Source organism: Hippoglossus stenolepis, chromosome 18 (genome assembly GCF_022539355.2).
Source record: "Hippoglossus stenolepis isolate QCI-W04-F060 chromosome 18, HSTE1.2, whole genome shotgun sequence".
Taxonomy (NCBI): Eukaryota; Metazoa; Chordata; class Actinopteri; order Pleuronectiformes; family Pleuronectidae; genus Hippoglossus; species Hippoglossus stenolepis.
The window spans coordinates 8,011,559-8,024,759 of record NC_061500.1 but is presented as its reverse complement, the minus strand read 5'-3'; the positions used below and the strand labels follow the sequence as shown (position 1 = coordinate 8,024,759).

At 40.7% G+C, this 13,201-nt stretch overlaps 1 protein-coding gene across 1 annotated transcript; it reads right to left on the bottom strand.

The window, feature by feature from the left end:
• Nucleotides 1-1,468: 1,468 nt before the first annotated feature.
• LOC118098212 (rod cGMP-specific 3',5'-cyclic phosphodiesterase subunit beta) lies at nucleotides 1,469-11,703 on the bottom strand. The gene is given in 24 exon segments (XM_047344347.1): nucleotides 1,469-3,101; nucleotides 3,279-3,432; nucleotides 3,855-3,938; nucleotides 4,050-4,124; nucleotides 4,247-4,310; nucleotides 4,412-4,519; nucleotides 4,615-4,715; nucleotides 4,834-4,921; nucleotides 5,227-5,336; nucleotides 5,492-5,599; nucleotides 5,725-5,874; nucleotides 6,013-6,078; nucleotides 6,229-6,372; nucleotides 6,506-6,655; nucleotides 6,790-6,837; nucleotides 6,953-7,019; nucleotides 7,282-7,346; nucleotides 7,446-7,557; nucleotides 7,559-7,650; nucleotides 7,741-7,830; nucleotides 9,301-9,453; nucleotides 10,669-10,980; nucleotides 11,145-11,446; nucleotides 11,546-11,703. Coding segments are annotated over 23 exon segments (2,553 nt in total). The 5' UTR covers nucleotides 11,304-11,446; nucleotides 11,546-11,703; the 3' UTR covers nucleotides 1,469-3,048.
• Nucleotides 11,704-13,201: the final 1,498 nt, after the last annotated feature.

Genomic DNA, 13,201 nt, shown 5'->3' with positions numbered 1-13,201 from the left:
TGCCCTGCTGCTCGGCGTCTTCTATGGCAAACAGAGGTTTGGTGAGTAGCTTCTGTTCATGTCTGAACATAGATTCAGATTCATACTTTATTACCACACATCTGTGCCCAGGACAAGACAACAATCACAGCACAACACATAACAAGGGAAGAAACCAAACACATAAAAACATAACATACATCTGTTGACGTTAAATACAGAATACAATGAAATACATTAAAAACTAGTGCCACTAGAGTAAGATGTCCGGTGCTTCAAAATACACTAAAGTACAAAAAAACAATAAAATTCAGAGGTAGTTATTGCTTTGCAAGCTTTCAGATTCATATCTACATGGATTGAGTGGCTAACATAGGGCTTCTCTAATCTACAGTATATCACATCTATTGATCTTAGTGTATTAGAAATCTTCTTACTATTACCTGTAGGATGTGCACATGACGATGGAGTCCCCAGTTATCAGTAGAATATTTTGCACACTGCATCAAGCTAATTTAATGATCTACCTTGACTCCACCATTAAGTATCTGTGTCGTTCTCCTTTATCAGACTACCTAAAGCCCATTGCTGAGGAGGAGAGGAAGGTTGAGGAGGCGGAGAAAATGGCCAGAGAGGAGCAGGAACGCATCTACAAACAGCTGTCAGAAGGTAACAAAGACACACACTTCTTTTTTGTCTCCACCGGCCTATCAAACAAAGATTGTCTATAATGTGCGTTATGATAATGTGACATCACAAACTGTTTTGTTTACATTTCCCCCTCTTGTCTCTTTTCTCTGCAGCAAATTCTGAAACCATCCTCAAGTGATGTATCTGTGGACCTGTATCCGTGTGTTTCAAACCCAATAAAACTTATTTTTCATGTAATCATCAAAGTGTTCTTCTGTTACTTGTGTTTTTTTTTTTTATGTGGGTTTAAGTTCATACTAAAATAACAATAACATCAACCCAGTTAATATCATAAAAATCAAGTTATTATTCAGTTTAGTTTGTTAGTTACAGTTCAGCAAACGTGTGTGTGTGTGTGTGTGTGTGTACGTGTGTACGTGTACGTGTGTACGCACGCACGCACGCACACCTGTCCTTCAGAAGATGAGCCTGGGGCTGGAGCACGGTTGTAATCCTGGCCTAGTTTAGCAGCAATCCCAGGATTGGGGTCAGGGACCAGTTGTAGAAAGTGCAGTGTGGACAGAAATGTCCCCTCAATACTCTTGTGTGTTGTGTAATATCTTAACCTTCATTATGAACTCTGCATTGCATTATCGCATTAAATAGTTCATGCTAGTGCATTATGATAACAGTGATGGCTAGGAAACTACGAGCAGTTGCTACATTTGACTCAAACTAAATGCGTCTGTTTTTAATTACATTTCTGGCAGATAATGTGGTAATCAATATATTATCATTTTAACTTCTAAGTAAGTTTCACTTTTAATATCACAGACAATTAATTCACTCAGATACCTGATAAAAATACATTTTGCTTTATTTGGATCTTCATTGTACACATGGATCACATAAAGAGACAAGCTTGAATATACTGACCAAAAGGTAAATAGACTATTTAAAAATGTTAAGGGTATATCCACAACATGTTAATAATTACTGACTGTATTTCCTAATACAAGTTGGTCATCTCTGATAAACCCATTTTCATATGTTGATAATAAATAAGGAGACAACAAAATTACTAGATGACTAATTTACCAGTGCCTGTTAATATCACTAACATCCTAATTTAAAAAAATAAGCATCTATATATCAACTAAAAAAATATTTTTTCTGTATTTACAGGGAGGGAAAGATTATGTACAAGTTTTTACAAGAAGTTCAGAGGCTCCCTTGTGCTGTTTCAAACAGCTGCGTTCCCCTGGAGCCTCTGCAGAGACCGATACACGATGGGCTGGTTGTTCAGAACCATGCCTCAAAACAGATCACGGTTCAGATCTTTTATGTTTGGAGTTTGAATTAGATCCATATTTTTCTTTTCATTCCCCCTTCACATGGAAAAAAAAGCCATTGTTGCATATTGTGAAACAATGGCTGCAGATCTGGAGTGAGTCCTCAGGTTGTTAACTGTAACTGACTCCTGCTCCTTTTCAAGAAAGGTACATTTTATTATTTATTTTCTACTTTTAGTAGCAGGTGGAGAAAGATTGTTGCTCCTGCTGCTGCTCAAAAAATTTTACTCATTATGTCGTCCATAATAAAGTAAATCTTATCTGACCCCAGCAACGAGTCTGGGTTTCAAAATGCTGCAAGACATTCGTAACTATCTATATTCATAAAATGAAATAACAGCTACCCTTTCAGATGTATGTACAGTAAGAAGGCATCATGAGAAAGCAGCTACAGGCTTGTTTGCTGACGGTAAAGTTAAACGTCTATGACATTTTTATGAAGCAAAGAAAAGCTGAGCAGCCCTGAGCTCCCCCTCTACCTTTGGCTCTCTGCGATCAAGGTAAACAAACTCTCATTTTGTAAATGATAGGTGACTGGAAGGAGTGAACGTGACCTCATCATTTTGGAATATATGTACAGTAGTTTAATAACAGTTCTATCTACCCAGGATCTGGATTAAGATTCTGAAAAATCGAAACCTAATGAACATTACATTAATGTACAGTCTGCTAGAAACCAACAGGATAAACAGTCTACAGTGACTTGGACTGGAAGGTTCACGTTTACATAACTTCTACTTTATCCTCAAACATCAGGAAACGGTATGAGGGAAAACCTGAGATTCAAAATCCACCTCAACTCTTGATTCACATTTCAATTTGAAGTTATGTTTGTGGCTCATTTGCTTACTTTCCCTTCAAAATAAAACACTGCTCTTCCTGGTGAGGATTCTCTCCTTGTTCAGCTTTGTCATTTCTGATCAGAAGCAGTTTTTCTGAATAAATATTATTGGGCTTTTACACTCACTCAAGTCTTGCTGACTCTTTGCATTTGTTTGCTGGAGCTGAGACAGATTGAAGGTGAAGCTAAAGTCCGTCTGTCAGGAGCTGCCCATGTGCACAGTTTCTTCCATTTTTCTTTGACCTTCTAGCACACGGAGCAGGTCTTGGAGCCTCCACCACCGGGGTTGTTTGCAGGAGCTAGTGAACAAAGAAATGATCAGAGAAAAAAGTCAATATATTTGTGAATCAGGCTAAAAAACTGATTAACACACAACTATTTAACTGTACAATTTCAAGCTTCAATGTATTTTCGTAGGCTACTACTCTACCAGATGATATACCAGACGATTGCATTATTCCACAGAATCACTGCACCTTTACTGGGTGCAGCCGCCTCTCGAGCAGCCTTCTCTTCCTCTATAACTTTGAGTTTGGCTTCATACTCCTCTTTCCTAGCGTTCCACTCCTTCCTGTTGTTGAGGATGCCGTCCAGCATGGGCTGGATTTGTGGGTGGAAGCGAGAGAACTCCTGAACGGAAAAAAAGGGGAAGCGACAAATTACGTCAATACAAATAGTTAAAGTTTAGTCAAGGAGGTTTTTCTTCATGCTTTTTGATGTTACTGTGAACATAATGTGAGGGGGTTAGTAGTCACATTCCCCCATTAAAAAAAACGGTGCTTCTATACGGCTTCGCTTTTCTATCGCACATCATTCTCACCCTGACTTAATAGCAGTCAAGGTTGGGCTCTGGGGATCTAACCATTCTGATACGTGGACGTCCCACTCTACCACCTGGGCGGTTGTGGCTCAGGAGGTACAACATGATCTGCTGCCCTTTATTTTTTCAGACCCATCTTGTACACAATTTCACAATCCAAAATAAAATGGACCGGGAACCCGCCCCCCCAAAAAAAACGTAAACCAAAAACAGCACAATTGTGAATCATTACCTTGTAGACAAACGTGCAGACAAAGTCAATGAAACCACATTGTAGTTTTGGAAGATCGGCTGACTTGTTCCTGTCCATCATGGGCTGTTGGGAGGGACATTGACAAAATAATTAAATTAAAAACAATCAATATAGTTGTATTAGTGCTGCACACAGTTTCAGATTGATGCTCATTGTTTGAATTTGTAAACTCACAATGGGTTGTTGTTCTAGTACTGTCCTCTCCAGATCACCCTGCTCCCAAAACTCTGCTGCTACAGACAAGGCAACCTGAGACACAACCACACACACACACACACACACACACACACACACACACACACAGAGTCAAGATTGGAGAAGCAGCAAACACTCAGCGAGTTTCTCTTTTATTGAATGTTTGAGCTTCTCACCTTGCTCTGTACCTCCCAAGGCTTCGTGATGGCGGACAAGTCACATGCGGTCATCATCATGGCCCTGAAACGAAATGTGTGAATCAGAGAAACCTCGTGTGTGTGTGTGTGTGTGTGTGTGTGTGTTCGTGTGTGTGTGTTCGTGTGTGTGTTCGTTTGACTCACATGAGGATCTCTTTCCTGGTCGTTTCTAGAGACATGAAGTCGACCCACTTCTTCTCGTCCTCATACGTGTGGGAAAGGTCCACGATCTTCTGGAACATGGTTCTTTTCCTGGGAATACAAGGAAAGGAAGTATTTCACTGGTATATTCTTTACCATATAGACATGAAGGTAGTAGAGAGCAATAAGTAGGAGTCTGTTCTGACTTGAAATAAAGAGCCAGGTCCGTGGCGATGATGGCGATGTCCATGAGATGAATGACATGGTCCACCTGTCGCCTGTGGAGGTTCTGGTAGATGTTCAGTGACTGCAGGTGAGAGGAAGGGAGGGAGGTGGACACCAGTCATAGTTAGCCACTGTAGGAGATGACGAGGTTTCAGTGATGCATGAGTTAAGTTGTTCTTTAGTTCACATCTTTTTCTCACGTCATCATTCAAAAGGAACTTTCCAAACTCTAGATGGTGCCGTTCCAGGATGGAGGAGCCATGGAGCTTGGCCATAGGGTTCCCAGATCTGTTGGAATCAGAAATCAATGGGATTAAACATGAGATTAACAACAATCACAATCAGCTTTGAGTATAAAGGCTTCAGTATTGACAATGGGAGTATGAGTGTAGGGCTTCTAATCATTTCTTTTATTCCAGGCTGCTGGTTATAGTCCCAATGGAATAAGTTTTATTTGCAAAGTCTTCATGAATCGTTAACATCACATACACATACAATAAAATAAATTTGACTTAAAAAACAGGTGTTGTGTGTCTGTATAATTTGGGGTTTAATTTTGTTTCTACTGTGAAGAAGTTCCCATCAGCACTTACTTGACTTGGTACAAGTTGTTTGTCCCTCTGTGATCGATATCATGCAGGAAGCCTGCGGTTATCATGGCCATCACCTCCAGGTCAGTGTAGTATCGCTTCAGCATCCCCGTCTGAACACACACACCCACACACACAAAGTAGTCCAGTAAAACAATTACACACACCATGGTGGAATGCAGTAAAGACTTTCAGATATCAAAGTTGAACATTTATATGCAGAAACCTAAAAAGCTCCTACTGTAAATAGAGGTGAACTTAATAATACCGTTAATAGCGTAAACATGGTCTGTCCAACGTTGAAGCCGTGACGCCAGTTGTGGTAGGTGATTCGTCTGTAGCCTTTACTGACAGAGTACAGGAACCGAACCAGCACCTAAAGTGAAGTGTAGAACCAACACTGTGAACCTGGAGCTGGTGAAATCAAGACATAACAAACCTGTGGCACACAATCTGGAGAGGGAATATTAGTACGTGTGATTATTTGTTGGTCTAGATCACCTCTTGAGGGACCTGGAACTTCTTGACCACCCCGACCTCATAGTACATCTGGATCGCGCACTTCACCAGCTCCATCTCTGTGCAGTTAAAATCCGAGAAGTGGAACTGGTAGACCTCGAACTTGTTAATCATCGGAGGTAGTTCTTTTTTCTAAGAGAGGAATGAACAGGAAGCAGAGTGGGATAAAAGCACTGGTGTCAAACATAACAGATTTAGTAACTGACTTGGTTTCTTGCAAATGCGATGTCACACTCCCACAAACTTGCACAAGTCAAGTTTTAGTTTTACCAGAATGGCAAGAAGCTCATCCTCTTCACACGCTGCAGGTTCACGGCTGTAGACCTCTCGGGTGTTCTGGGAGAAACGAGAGGTTGTCATGTGCATTGGTTGTAAAACAGTCATAGTGAACAGAGAGTGTCATTTTTTTCATGAAACACTGTTGACAAGCTCAGTAGACCTTTGACAAAGGTACATACAAATATAAATCTAATATAGAGCACTGACCAGGACATTCTGAATCTCGTCATCCCGACATTTGACATGGTACAGCACCATGTCCTGAGCGATTTCTTTCCGGTTCTCCAGCTTGTTCATTTTGTCGTAAGTGTCCGTGTTCAACACCGACCAGCCCAGGAACTGGGTCAAAGCCTGCGAGACAAGAAAGAGGCTCAGCTCATTGTGAACTTTACATTTTATGTATTTATCCACAGACAAACACAAATAAACAGGAAAAAAACATATTTCCATTGTATCACAACATTACAGGAGTGATTAGTTTTACCTCCATGAGCTGCTCATCCTGATCATCAAAAGGCTTTCCATCTTTTCTGTTGTAAAAAGTGGCCACACCCACTATCTCTTCTTTTTTGTTGACAATTGGCAGCGAGAGAACATTTTTTATGGTCCAGCCACTGCTGTCAAGAGGCTCAGTCTGCAAAATAACAATAACAATAATAATTATAGTAATAATATACATTTAAATCTTATAAATAATTGTAATAATCTTGTATGAGATCCAAGGAGTGTTCCTCTTCAGTGGAGTTTAGCCTTTCTTAGGTCTCTTACCTGAAACTGAAACGTCTCATCAGCGGCTGCGTTCATAATGTTACAAATCTACGTAGTAGGAAAACAAAAAAGATTGATCACAGGGTTAAATATGCAAATAGTTAAATTTGGTGTTAACTGATTCAACATCTTTTTGTAAAGTGTAAAAACAAAAACAACTCACAAATCCGCTCTCAGCAACATAGGTTGGCAGCCCGCTAGACAAGGCCCAGTGATCTGCAGGTGGGCTCCTGTGGGACAGACCAGTGAACAGACAAGTTAACAGGTATGTGATGGTCGACTGACAATCTGCTCTGATCAATGCATTCGTCATTGTTTTTAGTCTGTGTTTACGATCACTGAATAAAATTAGCATAAAATGCAATTTTCTTCAATTAGTCCTGAAATTCAATAACTTAAAAAGGGGTATTGGTATATTGTTGTCAATCATTCCATCATCACATGTGGAATAAATATTCAGCCTGAGGCGAACGTGACAACATCGTTACTTACGGTATTACTTTGATGTCTTCTTTTCCGTGTAATATATAATCAATCACTTTGTAGAAAATTACTTCCTGGAGAAAGAATCAAATGTAGAGGTCAGAGAAAGGCCATCTTCAAATACTTTAGAGCGCTGATAACACTGTAAGATAAATGTGATGAAACAAAAGTACCCTGCCATCTGGAGTTATGGGACCAGAGTACGGTGGCTGCTCGCCCATCAACACAGGCCAGATGTCAAAGAACTCCTGGGAAGAGACACGCACAGAAAAGTGCAGAGGAAAGAAGTGACTTCATGGTTTTAAATACATATATGCACACAATTTGCGTAATGTCTGTGAGCTCCTCAAACACCTTGTTGGCCGACCAGAGCAGCAGCTAGGGAAACGCAAAACACACAGTATGTACGCTCATGTGCAGCGTTTAATTCAAGTAGTGCAAATGCAACAGTATATAAAAAGAGTGTACCTGTCCTTTACGTGTCTCGCAGTTGTGCAGGTAACTCAGATGGTAGATCTTCAAGTTCAAAGAGGCGACTTTCAGATACTTTAAAAAAAGCTAAATGGACAAACGAGAGAAAAAGCAGTTTAAAGGCACCGTAGGACACAACAAACATTGTGACTTAATAATATAAGATGCAGTTATGTTTGATAATATCAAATATGAAAGGCTGCACAAAGACAAGGTGTGATTTAAAAAAAACACTGCACCATAAATGTGGGTTTGAATCAGTCCGTGATTTTGCTTGTTCCAGAAACAGGATGTGGTCAGAGGAGAGTAAGATGACTCTGTGTTTTTTTAATTAAGTTAATTAAATATCATGACAAAACTGAAGCAAATAGAAAGTGTTATTATTTACAATCCGTCTTTGGAATTTATCTGTTCTCATTCTACTTGTTTCTTTCATTATCTGTTGATATTTGACTGTTTTAGTGTATAGGCCTAAACAGTGAAAGAACATTATAATGTATTAATTTAATGATGATATTCAGAAAAGATAACAGCCCTGGTAGCTACAATGTATAGTTTATAGTTTATTTATATTCTCTTTCATGCACCTAATTGAGCATCAGCTATTTGGAACAGTTTGATTCATGTCTGTCTATTAATTATTCCATAAATCTGCTGTCCACGTCTCTTACTGACCTGTCTTAACCTCAGGCTTATTTCTATTTTTAGTTCATTCCTGATAGGGATCACCATCCATGATGGATTAATGACTCAACCTATGTTAAAGGGGACATAGCATGCCCATTTTACCACAAGTTGATATGGTTCCTTGGGGTCTTAATGAAATGTCTGTAACATACTTTGGTCAAAATACCACAAGGATCATTTAAAACAGCACCCTTTTTACCCTGTCTAAAACAGCCCTCCACAGAGTGACCTGTTTTGAGTGCCTGTTCCTTTAAATGCTAGTGAGCCAGCTCCCCTCCCCCCCCCCCATGATTTTAAACGATATAAATTACATATTTTATATGATATAAATGATCAAATATGCATCCCATACTTTGTATTCCCTTCTGTTGTCCTGGAGTTTTAATTTTCCCAATCACATAATTAAATGTCCCCTCTGCCCATCCACTACAAGCACACAAGCAGATAGACAGAGAGAGAAAGAGAGGTGGGGGGCTATGAAGACCATCATTTACCCCGAACCCCGACATTCAACGGGTACAACAACAAGCGGAGAAAGCAGAATCGCGGGCTGACCAGCGCGGAGAAATGCGCGTCCCGTGTGAACAGCCAGGCGGCTGCGCGCTTGAGAATGGCGCTGCGCTAACAAAGTGGAATTTTCATGATATGTCCCCTTTAAACACACGCCTCATCGGCTCAAGGGGAATTCCCCTCCAGCTGTGGTGACATCCTTCATCAAAATGTGATAAACTATCAATGCTCAATTTCTTCTGATTGAAGCCAAAAGCAGAATCAATAGTTTAGCCTCTGTATTATGTTCTGTGTGTCTGTTCTGTGTGTGTTCTGTGTGTGTTTTCTGTGTGTGTCTTCTGACGTGTAGTCCGGACTCACGTCTTCGTCCTCGGCAGTGAAATGTGGTCCGTTGGTTTTGTTCAGAGCCATGATCACAGCCACCATGTCTTTACCGTTGAGGATGGGTGTGGCCAGAATGTTCCTGGTCTCGTATTCTGTGAGCTCGTCGACAAACGAGCTGAAGTGCTGGTTCTAAAAGAGAGAAAATATTATGAAACACTCTTTTGTGCACACACACACAATTTATTAATATTTTCATGAATGTATTTTGTTGTACATAGGAAGTGAAGTGGGGCCTCTAAGCTATGTACATAAATCAAGTTTAACAAATTACTTATGATAATGTCAAGAGGTAATCATTAGATTTATTTCCTGCATGATTTACAAAAGCAAAATGTCCCACAGTCATTATCAGCTTTCTGCTTCACAAAGCTCATAAAGATGACACAGTATTCATTTAAATCGTGGTACGATACATTATTAGTGTCTTCTGATAGAAAGGTGCAGTATAACATGGACACACGGTGCAAAGTGAACCAGTTTTGATCTGTTTTAGATTCTTGCTGACTAAATGCCAGAGGCGACTAATCCACAGCCAGAGCAGAGGCTGATGGGATCTGGAAATAAATGGATTATGTCTGAAGGGGGATTTACACCCTCACTTGGTCACAAGTACAGCTACGTGTTACTGATGCTTATTTCAGTTGTCTGCAACCAGCAGGCTCTGTTATGAATGTGTTGAGAATATCATACTTCATGAAAACATCTGGATTATTAAGGACAATGGCTGCTCCTTGTCTGTTTCTTGTTATTGTCTCATTACCTTTTAATACATCCCATAAAAAACAAATGAGTCGTCCTGAGTTTTGTCACTTGAACGTCATCAAGCTGACACAAGATATGGTAAAGTCTTATTTTCACCTAGAAGTGAATTTACTATCAGATATAGATTTAAAAAATGATTAAGATTTCTGAAACTTTGCCATAGCGCTGTGATTCTGCTTTGTGCTGCAGTATATCAGTGTATATGCTGATATACACAAATGTTGTGTATATGCTGATGTACACAATCTTTGTGTATTTGCTGATGAATACAAACAAACTGCTCCGAATGCAATTTTAACTTATCTCCATATCACATCTTCAGGAGAACAACTACGGGCAAACCCATTAAAACATATTTAATCAATGAATTACGATTCTTTCCTGCTGGTAGAGAAATTAAATTATAAATGTTAAAAATGTAAAGTGGTTAAAGTCAATATGTGTGAGATGTAGGAATTGAAAGCTGTGGCACCACCTGGTGTAAATATGATGAATTACACTGTGATAGCATTATCACAGATAGTCCAGGTTTAAGTTTAGCTTTCATTGATGGATTTTCTTCCCCCCCACTCCCCCTCTTACCTCTTTGACATTTTTCACGTTAACATTCTTCTTGGTCTGGGCCACGTTGCCGACTATTCCCATGTCCAGTGGATAGACGATCTCGGAGTCCGGCGGCACCACACAGTCCTCCAGCTCTGCCGTTGCGTTGACGTTGAAGAGCCTGGTGGCGAGCTCCCCAATGCCGTTCCGCTGCCGGTACATGAACAAACTGCACCGGTCGGCATTGATGAGCATGCTGATTCTCTTCAGGATCTTGAAGACCACTTTTTCCACGTTGATGTTCTCCTGCATGTCTTTGATTAGTTCGTACATTATTTGGCTTTCCTCGACCTTGGAGAAGAGGAGAAAAAACAGAGACACTTTTAGAGTTTGGTCTTACAGAAGACCAGAAGACTTAGGCCAACATAATAAATACAGACGTTGGCCAGAGGTCATGCTGTAATGACAGGTTCCATTTTTTCTTCAGAAACAAGTAGAAGAACAATTGAATTTACCTGACTGAGCTCCTGGAGCTGGCTGAAGTCGATCTGTTTCTCTGCGAGTCCCGACGCCTTCGAAATGGAGGCTGGGCTCATCTTCTTGGCAAAGTACTGTTTCGCAAACGCAGGATTCCCATTGAGGAACTTTTCCACGTCCTCCTTTTGCACACTCATGGCTCCCTCTTCCTCCTCTTCTCCCAAATGTCCCTGTCGTCTCCCTCTTCTTCAGCCCAACGCTGCTTTACGTGAGCTGCATCCAACGGCTCCGAGTGGAAAAACCAAGCACAACGACGCACGCTGTTTGTCCAGTTTATCCCCTAAAGAGGAGAAGAGCAGATTTTACCCATGTGTCACAGAGAAAGTAGGGATCAGATGTGGGCTCATTCAAACTAAAGGATAAAAAAAGATAAAATCACCCGTGTTGGTGGGATGAGCGCAGCGAGAGAGGGAGAGCCCTGAGGACAAGGCGGAGGGCTGAATCCAAACAATCCCTGTGTCATCAGCCGATAGTGCTGAAGGTTAGCGGGGATCTGCCGATGCTAAACTTGTCAGCTGATCATCTAGTAACAGATATGTGGCCTGATGATCCAGCCCCTCTGTGTGCCTCAGGACATTCACTGTACCTTTTTAACAGCACAAATCAAAGTCTGACACCTCCAAAATACACAGTGTTCACTCAAACACATGTTGCGTTCCACTGAAAATGAAATAGATGCCGTAATGTACTGTATGTAGAAATTATGACAGCACAGCATCATGTAACTACAGCAACACTCAACTTCCCTTTTCTTTTTTGCACTCCACTGCAAATCGAGATTCATTACAGACTTAAAAAGATGACATAGATATTAAATGTATGTATCTGAATGCATGTCTCTTTAAGTTTTCGCAATGTGTTCACCTTAATTTCAGCAGATATGTCATCTGCTTTGATATAAACAATACAGGAAAAGTCTAAGATACACTAAACACATCCATGCATGTTTTTGTTCATCATATCTACAGTATATTCTCCATATTTTTCCTTTTTCTATCTATCATCTACTTTATACTGTGTCAGGGATGTTGGTCCATACTGCACAAGCTCTTTAAGTCCTTATTAAACAAGGCCTCTCCTGGCTTAAGCCCTATTTAGTTAGGCCACCGGCTGATTATCTCAGCCCCCAAACTCTCCCACTTTCTCCACATGCAGAGTCTCCACAGAAATGACCACGACAGTGACTCGGGAGACTCGGGAGTGAGCGCCACAGATTTTCTGAGAAGACGGAGAGAGAGAAGTCAGTGAGAGGCTGGATACCGATGTGACAATAATGAGATTGTACTGTTAGTCATAGTCGGACTGGCCGCAGTGGCCAGTGTTCCCATGGATGCAGCAGGTAGTCACAGTGTGGACAATGTTCAGTGGTTCTGTGTAGAAATGAATCAATTTGTTTAGAGCAGACAGAACCTGTCTATAATCAGGTTTCATAAACACCTTATACAAAGGGTCAGATAGATAATCTGCTTCCACCATAATAGATTAGGTCCAGTGTGTGTGTGTAAGGCGGCCGAGACGGCTCAAACAAGCACATTAACAGAAAACACGAATGTAAAAGCCACAAAACTGAAACACAATCATCGCAATTACTTTCATTTGTGCGGTGAAGCCAGTCGCTGCTTAAATTGTGATGCTTGTAATTCGAGGTGTTACGGTACGGGTGCCTGTCGCAGCCAAAGAAGAAACGTGGACGACAACACCTCAAACGGACACGCATCTTATTTTAAGCAACGATTCACTTGACCTCACACGTCCATGACTTGACCTCAGTAATAAACTCAGCTGTAACTGATGCATACTGGTTAGAGTTGAAGTCTGTCTTTTCCCTGCAGATCATTGTTCTCCCTCCAGCTGCAGCACCTGTAACCACCTCTGTGACGATGCAGCTCTGCTCTGATTGGCTGAAGGCTTCACTAACACACCTGACGTGTTTTATGTTTTTATTCTAAGGAGTTCCGATTTAATTCTCTCCAAAGAGGATGAGATGTATTTGATCTCTTTCTGACAGTTGATTAAATATTCACACACGGCTTCT